General features: G+C 39.2%; 1 protein-coding gene across 1 annotated transcript; it reads right to left on the bottom strand.

Moving 5' to 3' along the window:
• Window positions 1–2,133: 2,133 nt before the first annotated feature.
• On the bottom strand, window positions 2,134–8,190 carry LOC100352752 (protein HP-25 homolog 2). Its single transcript, XM_008257099.4, has 3 exons — window positions 8,034–8,190; window positions 4,024–4,146; window positions 2,134–2,862 (listed from the first exon to the last, which is right to left on the bottom strand). Exons 1-3 carry the CDS (start codon window positions 8,074–8,076, stop codon window positions 2,402–2,404), a joined length of 627 nt encoding a protein of 208 aa, XP_008255321.2. The 5' UTR covers window positions 8,077–8,190; the 3' UTR covers window positions 2,134–2,401.
• Between the last annotated feature and the right edge of the window lie 716 nt (window positions 8,191–8,906).

The following is an 8,906-nucleotide window of genomic DNA, read 5'->3' as shown; positions in this document are numbered from 1 at the left end:
GGGCTCCCATGCTCTCCACGCAGGTCCACTGTGAATCACGCGTTCCGGAAGAGTTTCTTCTGCTGTTTCCTCCCCTACTCTTCCTTGAATCTGCAGTATCTCCACTTTTATTAAACTGTCTCTCCCCGGACTATCAGTGTGCTCCCTTCCTATTCCGCCATCTTGCCTCGTCCGTCTCAAATAGATCTTTTTTTTTAAAGGGAGGGGGTACAAACTTTGAGTTAAGTGAGAGGAATAAGTTCTAGAGATCTAGCATACAGCATTGGCTATCGTTAATGATATTTTATTTTGCTAAGAAGGTAGATCTTAAGCATTCTTGCCTCAGTGGGAGGAGGAGGTGGGGCTGGGACATGGTAACCCCATGAAGTGAAAGTTTTGTTCATTCACTTGATTGTGATGATTATTTCACAATCTATATGTATATAAAATCCCCAAATTATATACTGTAAATGTGCACAATCAAAGCTTTTTTTATTGAAAAGCAAAGAGTCAAAGACAAAGAGCGAGAATGAGAGAGAGATCTTCCATGCACTGGTTCATTCCCCAAATGCCCACAGCAACCATGGCTGGGCCATGCTTTGTATCTAGTAAAATTGGTATCTTTGCATCTAGTAAAATTTGATTGTGTTTTATTTGCAGTTAATTTTGAAACCATATTGTTGTGTCTACTACTTGCCTGTTATATTTTATCTATTCTTTGACTTTCAAACTATTTGTGTTGCTGTGTTTACAATGTATCTCTCCTAGGCAGCTGATATTTGGTGTTTTCTTTCTTATATCCAACTTGATATATCTTCTAAGTGCTTGCTCTACTTACATTTAATGTAATTATTTCTATGTATTTATTTAGTCTGCCATTTTGCTAGCTTTTTTTCTTTTTCATTTATTATATGTTCCTCTGTTCCATTTTTCTTGACCCGTTTTGTTTCATATATTTCATGACTCCATTTAAAAGCTATTGTAATGTTTCCAGCTCTCTTTCTTTGTATTATTTTTTCTAGTATTCTAAATTACAGAGTGTAAATCTTGAAGTTATCCCATTGTATTTAGTTTTTATATTGAACTAATACAAGTAAAAAAGTAAGAGTTTTACCAATAACATTAAATAGATTGGTGCTTTGGTCCCAAGAGAACCCGACATTCATTGAATTGTTTAATGGACAAATGGACTTGATTCTGCAGGTAAAAATGATTGAACTTCACCAAGCAATTCAATCGCTTGTAGACTACACTCTTCCTCCTCATTTTCTACCTCAGTCAAATTAAAAAGTTCTGATGTTTCCCTTTCTACTTTAAGATGTGTTAAACTTCTATCTGTCCTGCTGACATATTTTAAAAGAAAAAACTGTTTAAAGCTCAGTTTTGACTCACTGGATAGATCTAAGTTCTCCACTCAGCACATACTTCAGTGGCCATTTCAAGTCTGGGTAGGGCACACTCTGACAAACAGATCTCGGTAAGATGGTCACTGTCACCTGTACAGTGGGAGACAGGAGGCATTGAAATTGCATACACCAGACAAACAGGTGGGCTTGGAAGCATCTTTTCTGAGTTACAAAAGAGGCGAAGTTTTATTAAGCTAGACTGGGAGTGGGCTTGTGGGTACACGATGGCTCTCAGGAAGAAGCTGGTTGTGGGTGCAGACAGATGGAATGGATTTGCTCCAGATGGAAGAATGAGGTCGAAGTCTGGGACCCAGAGAGGAGGAGCTGAGGAGGAGTAAGCAACAGCAAGTGCTCCCCGAAACCATATTCTTCTTCCTGTTCAGACTGTGCTCAAACAGATGTTATGTACCCAGTGCAAAAATATGCATGTGAACACATGTATTCAAAACTTAGTATGACTTTAAGCAAAGTTTCTACATCTCCAAGGGATATTTGATTTCCTAACTATAATCCAAATTTGAACATAAGAAATTGTTGAAGATTATTATCAAGAGTTTTTCCTTTACTCTTCAGGAAAGTTTTAGCCATGATCTAGCAAAGAAGTGATGTGGCTTCACGTTCTTATGTGGGGTTTGCACTCAGATGGGATTTCTTGGCGTATTATCTCCCCATAGTTTCTAAGATACACAAGAGGACTTCTAAATTTCTGGAACTACATATTATGAAAAACTCGTGTGAATTTCAAAGCTTTTTTGAACAAAAACAAGTATCTTTTAATCACACTTTTGCACAAACGCTTTTGAGTCCCTTTATAGTAGAATACTGGAAATTTGATGACTTTCAATAAGAAATGGTTGACCAGTTGATGGGTTATGCATCTTTACTGCTTTTAGGAGTACATTCACATTGGTAAATTGGGCTCTTCCAAATGATAGCCATTCACTGGACTTCGGGGGAAAGATGGGGTGGAGGGTTGTTCTGAAATTTCTATCTACTGGAGCAATCTAAGTGTGCTCTTACTCCTCATTTTCATAGAGCAAATACCCAAAGAACACACTTTGAATCAATCCTTTCTCAGTATCTGTAGTGTCTAGCTTGGATTCCAACCAGATCCTGTCTCCTGCTAACAGCTTCAAGATGACACTTCCAGAAACATGCCCATTGTTGTCCTCAGCCCTGGCTTCCTTCTCAAGGACTTCAATACCATTTTTCATGAGCCCTAACTTTACAACTTGCCGAAACAAGTCAATGTCAAAGCCAAAGTGATACACGCCAGCGTGGGTGCAGGTGAACACTCCCGTGGTGAGGTTGAAGTGGTCCTGATGGTTAAGCAGCACTTCCTTGAAGATGATGGGCTGGGAGGGGCCTGGGAGGAGATCTCTGAACTTCACTGCAAAGGCAGGTTTGGGTGAAGAACACTTTGTGATGTCTCCTGGAGCCCCTGGAAAGCCTGGTAGGCCTAGAAAGCCAGGGAGTCCTAAATATCCATGTAAAGAGAAGGGAGAAATAAGAGATTTGAAGTTCACACTTCTTACATGGGTTCCTTTTCACTTTACTTATTCTTATTAACTGCCTTTCGAGGGCCATCTTAGGCATCCCTTTTCCAAGGATGTCTTTCACTCCTAGGTGCCATATCAACAGCAGAACCCAATGCTTATCACACTGAATAGTAATCTCTCCTGTCAGTGTCTATTTCATGTCCTTATCTATATTATGAGCCAGTGCGTATTTCATTTTCTTTCCAAAGTGCCACCTCAGTGTCCAGCATTGAGTTGGTACTCATGGTGCGTTTTCTGAAGCGATGATTGTATAAATAATTGCCAGCTTGCTCTTTCAAATTCACTTCATATGTAGGGATCACATGTGTCTATTATCACAGATGGCAGTTAGGGACTCCTCTTTGGAAGCATTGACAGTAATTGAGGAAGTGTGTCGTATCAGAGACAAAGGGGATTTAGAGCAATGTGTTCTCAACTAGACTGTGTTAGAGTCAATCAAAAGTCCGTGAGTGTTACAGTGGCCTGACTAGTAAGGTTGTGACTTTCTGAATCAGAGACTGGGGGCAGGGGACCTAAGTACAGACATCTATGGGTTGAAAAGGGAATGCAGGTGACTCTGATGCACAGACTGGTTTAGGAAGCACAGGTGAGGGATCAGGTGGGTGAGCTGTTTCCAGTGAGGCTCATGCAGCCATGGAAGCTCTCAGAACTGAGGGGTGAGCTCTTAATGTTGTGTTTTCTGGTGCTTCCTGTGATACCATGCTTTCACTGGGTTTACTGGAAGCCCACCTAGCACCACTGGTAATTATGCACTATACAAAACTACTATGCCAATTTCAAGAGCACATACACCTAAATGTTATCTCAACACACCCTCATTTTTCAATTAGGTTAACCTCAAGCAGTGGCTTCTTCAGAACACACTCTTGAAGTTCCCCTGGAGTAAACCTTCAGCATCTATTTTCAGGTACAGCTGTGCTTGGGAATGAGAATCCATGATAATTTTTCTCCAAAGAATTCTTGTCTCATTCATTACTGATGGTTAGTGGCACCTATATGTTTTCACTGGGGTTGTGGCTATTTCAATAAAAGGGAAGCAAGGCATGACCAGTGCAACCTGAAGGGAGACATTTTCTCACCTCGTGCTCCAACTGGACCAGGCGGCCCTCGGATCCCTGGAATTCCTGGGAATCCTGGTCTGTTGCAGAACTTTGACATTTCTGGAGAGCCGACATCAGCCACAGCTGATACAAGAGACAAAGCTGAAATCCAGACATTTACAACAGGGAATCAATAGAAAAAAATGGACATAAGTGAAAAGATTCTGCTACTCCTCATGCTAAGATTACGTTCCTGACACCGTACAGGGCAGCACATTCTCACGGCGGCATAAAGTTAAGTATGAGCTTGGTCATGTCGGGCCCCCTCTCCATCTTCTTTCTTGATAGAACAAATTCAGTACTAAAGGAGATCTATAATTCACTTGTGTTTGAAGTTAAGATTGCATACTGAAAACTGACCTTCGTGGCACCCTGGGGTTTTCTCTAGGACACTCAAGCCTCCTGTCTCTTCAGGAGAGTGCTGCAGGTGGGGCTGTTCTTACGAGGGGGATGCTCCATGACCCACACAAATTAGCATGGAGCATTCTCTCAAACAAGCCACTTAGGAGTTTCAACATAGCTCGTCACTTGCTAAAAATTGCCTTCATCATTGCATGGTGAACTTCTTTTCACGTTTATTAGGAAAGAGTTGCACCATCGCTCCTTTTAATGAATTCTCCCAGACAATTCTTCAAGGGAGTGCTGTGTCTTCTGCTTCAACTCTTCATCTGCTCCTCCTGTTACATTTACTACATGGGAGGGTGTTTGAATTATAGATGTGTCTGCTCCCTTTAATGGGGCAATGAACCACTTGACAGGAAAGAAGGAACTACTGATCCATATTGCATTTTATATTAAATCTTACTGTTGTACTTATTTCCAGGTGGGTGGAAGTAGAACCTGTAAAGTGAATTACCCACAGTGAACAAATTCATGACATACAGTGGTATAGCATTCAGTTATTTTTGTGCCAAAGACATTTATTTTACTCTGAAGTGCTGAAATAAAAAGATGGTAATTGGAAACTATAGGTATTTGGGGTTTGGCTAATTTATCTACTTTAGTCAAGGCATATCATTCTTCATTTCCAAATGTTATGCCAGGTTATGGAAAATATAGTCTAAGCTGAAGTGACAAATTGATAAATGGGTAGTATTGTATAGCAAAAAATATCAGAACTTGAGTCATTTAGTTAATTTCTAATAACATTCTTTTCTGACTTGTGTCATGAAGAAAGCAAAGGTTGCCCAAAAAAGTTGTAGTGAGCATCAGTGATCATTTACAGCAAGTGTTTGATACAGTGTTGGGTATAAGGAAACTTGCCATGAATAACTGAGAATATATACAAATGCTGTATTGCCATGGAATGACAGTTCCTTTACTCACGTTGTGAAGGTACTTTCAAAAAGTTCATGGAAATTCATACGACGCATGGGTCTCTGCCTGTTTGACATCAGCAGTAGGGGTTCAATGATTCTCAAGGTAGCACATCCCATCCTTAGCATCAAATCAGTGTTCCTGTATCTTTGTGCACCAATATAAATCCTTTTTTTAATTCCACTTTTCTACACGTCTTTCAAAGTTCCTTTGCAATGGAACATGCAGTTATGTACGATATAGATGTGAGAGTAAAATCTGTGAATGCATGCACCTCTCTTCATGAGTGACCATTGTATACAGATGCTGTAGGAAATAGTCCCCTAATATAATGAAACAATTCCTGTAAGTATTGACCTCCAACTGTTAACCTTTTCATTGGTATGTTAACCTTTTAATTGGTAACAACATCATTTTTATGGAAAATCTTCATTGAGGTTGGCTTTGCATATTATTAACTTCTGTCAAGGTAAATGTACAATTCAGTGATTTTTAAGTCATTTTGAAATGTGTGGAACCACCACCAGCATAATCCAGTTTTAGACTATTTCTGTCTCCCTCCTATGTCCATTTGTGGTCATCACCCATTCCCACTCCCAGACCAAGACAGCCATGTTTTTTCCTTCCTGAAGACCAGCAAACCAGCAGAGCCAACTGGCTCTGACTGATGATTTTTCTGATGCTTTAAATAAAGGAGAAGAAAAGTCATGAGGAAGAAAGTCACATTCATTTTTTATGTTTTCCAAAGCCTTGCCGAGAGAACTACAAAAATTCAAATCATAGATCTGCTACTTTTCTGATAGCTCTAGCCCAGACCACCTCCGTTCCCCTTAGGCTCTCATCTAGGGCAGTGCAGTAGGTGCGTGGGAAGGGTCAGCACCGTAGCTGGAACACAGGGTGTATTTTCTCAATGTAATCAGTGCTTCCCACCCCCGCTTCTTCTTACCTTTCCCTGCATGACCACACAGAGTTCTAACAGAGAAAGGCTGTGACCCAAGATATTAACGATCCCTAACATGACAACCCAGAGCACCTGTCAGAATAGTTTTAAGGTAGATATGAAAAATGTGGAGTCTCCATGTCCCCTTCATCTGCCTCATCCCATTAACCGTGACAGCTTGTAAAGAGGAGGAGACATTGGTGTTATATTCATTCCTATAGAGAAGAATCAGAAACCCAGCAAGGGGCAGTGGCCGGACTCCTCCCAAGTCAGTCAGGTCTCAAGGAACCAAGTAGGAAACTCACTTTCTGGACCCTTAATTGATTTTTAAAAAATTGTTCAATATTACTGGGGAGCCTGAGTCCAAATGGAGATCCAAACTCATAAATCAGCCTCTTTCCAACTCTCCTTAATGCGCGCGCGCGCACACACACACACACACACACGGACCATTAAAGTCCTAAAACAAAACAGAATTCAATTAGGGTCTCACTAAAACCAACGCATCAACTTCATGCAAATTTTATAACATTGAACTCAACATATATTTTTGGGACACTTTAACTGTAATATGAAGCCTAATGTTGAATCTGTCATAGGCATTTATTGAGGAAGCTGATTATGCCACCTCAAGTCCCCTAAGTGAAAACTTAATGGGAAAAATTTAACTTTGCTCTAAGTTCAAGGTCTTCAAGTAACTGGTCTGTCCTTCTTTTATGAAAAATGTTAATTACATAGATTTCTCTGTTTCCCTCTAAGATTTGAATGGTTTCACCACTGGGAATCTCAGATTCAAATTTTCAGCTAAAACTTTAAATTGATCTACAGAGGAGTCATTTAGTTACTGCAAGTACATTTTAACCTGCCAATCTACCATGGGCATTTATGTTATTTGTCTTTTCATTTCCTTCACTCCTAATTTTTATGTAGTAATACTTTTCTAATATATATTATGGCTGCACATAAATGATTTTGAATATTCCATAGCAAAGGATGAGCGGGAAGAAGAAAGTCACAGCAGAGAGTAAGTATGTTTGTAAATGAAATAGGTACAACTGTTTTTCTTTTGGCAAAGACTAGAACTTCAAATTGAAATTAGTATTGCAACAAATATTACAGAAGTTGGATTTTAATTCTCTATTATAATTGGTTAGCTAGTGAAAGAAACCAGACCATTTTCAGGAGATGGTGAGAGGAATTTATGGGAAAGGCACAGACAGAAGACATTGAAAATAAAATCAGAGAGGAGATAGTGACACAGGGAGAATCCCAGCAACTCTAGGTGGGCAGAGAGACAGGGAGTGCCTGAAAAACAGGTGGGAAAAAAGACAGGCCCAGAGACTCTGCAGGTGTTGACATATTTGAGTATAGGGATCAGAACATCAGTGTTTGGTGATATGTTAGAGCATTAACATAGAACACACATCCCATACTCACGTGTATGTCATTTTTGCATTTTCTACCCATCTGCTTTATTTGTGCTAAGTACATATTGGCAACAAGGCTTTGGCCCACATTGGACTTCAATTTCCATCTCCCCCTGTCTGCATATCTTCTTAAGAAGGCTCACATGCAATCTATCATTTTGTCCAGTGTTAGAGAAAAATTGTATTTAGGATTGTTGTGATGATAAAACGAATGCCAAGTGACAACAGGAGGCAGCCTTTTGGATTCTTCTCTGTACCAACAGATGAGGCCCCATTCCTTATCAGCCAGGATGGATTGCACGTACCTATCATGGCCACCGAGAGAAATCTCCCTCCTTTCCCGGGCATCCTGTAATGCAGATGTGCGTCTTTGTGGTGAACGTGTCTTCAGTTCTTCTGTTCCTCTCTCCCCTGCTTGTCTTTCAAAGCTACGAGAAACGTTATAATTGATTTTTCTTAATGTTTAGTTTTTTTCCTTATCTAAGGCCAGTTACCTCAGTTGGTTTTTATCCAGAGTAAACTTACACCAACTGATATTCAAACAGAGGCTCCATTTGTTATTTCTTCTTTTTTTAAATTTTATCCACTTCTTTTGCAATGATTGAGCAGGATTTTTTGTGATTAAAAGCCATTTCCACTATTGGTTCATTATCTATACTTTTAGCACATTGTTGTAATCCTTATACATTTTCAATTTAAAACTCTATAGTTACAAATGATATTATATCACATCACTGAGTGGATAAAAACATTGAATCAGTATTTCATCTCCTTCCATTCTTTGTATTTTTGGTGTATGTTTTACTCACATCTTTTAAATGTCACAATACATTGTCTTGTTTCTTGCAATAATCATCTTTTAAAGTAATGAAATGAGGAACATTTTATATTGTTTTACTAATGTACTCTTTTTCATTACTTCATGGAAAACTGAGTTTCCTTCTTCACCCTGATGTTTCAGGATAATTTTTACTGCACATACAAATCTAGGTTGGAAATTTTTATTTCAGCACTCCAAAATACAAATCCATTGCCTTCAATCAATATTTCATGATTTATATTGAGAAATCAGCTATTATATTTTCACTTAAGTAATATATTATTTTTCTCTGACTGCTATGAGATTTTCTGTCGGTTTAATTATAGGATTAAAGCTATGATTAGCATTTAAAGGAGAG

Source organism: Oryctolagus cuniculus, chromosome 11 (assembly GCF_964237555.1).
Source record: "Oryctolagus cuniculus chromosome 11, mOryCun1.1, whole genome shotgun sequence".
Classification (NCBI taxonomy): domain Eukaryota; kingdom Metazoa; phylum Chordata; class Mammalia; order Lagomorpha; family Leporidae; genus Oryctolagus; species Oryctolagus cuniculus.
The sequence above is the reverse complement of the archived record's forward strand: the minus strand, read 5'-3'. Positions and strand labels throughout refer to the sequence as shown.

What these genes read in the sequence shown, in the direction of transcription:
- LOC100352752 (XM_008257099.4), bottom strand. Translation starts at nt 8,076, where the DNA reads ATGCCCGGGAAAGGAGGGAGATTTCTCTCGGTGGCCATGATAG. An exon ending in TCTCTCGGTGGCCATGATAG is followed by an intron (nt 4,147 to 8,033) that starts GTACGTGCAATC and finishes TCTGGATTTCAG; the next exon opens with CTTTGTCTCTTGTATCAGCT. An exon ending in TGGTCCAGTTGGAGCACGAG is followed by an intron (nt 2,863 to 4,023) that starts GTGAGAAAATGT and finishes ATGGATATTTAG; the next exon opens with GACTCCCTGGCTTTCTAGGC.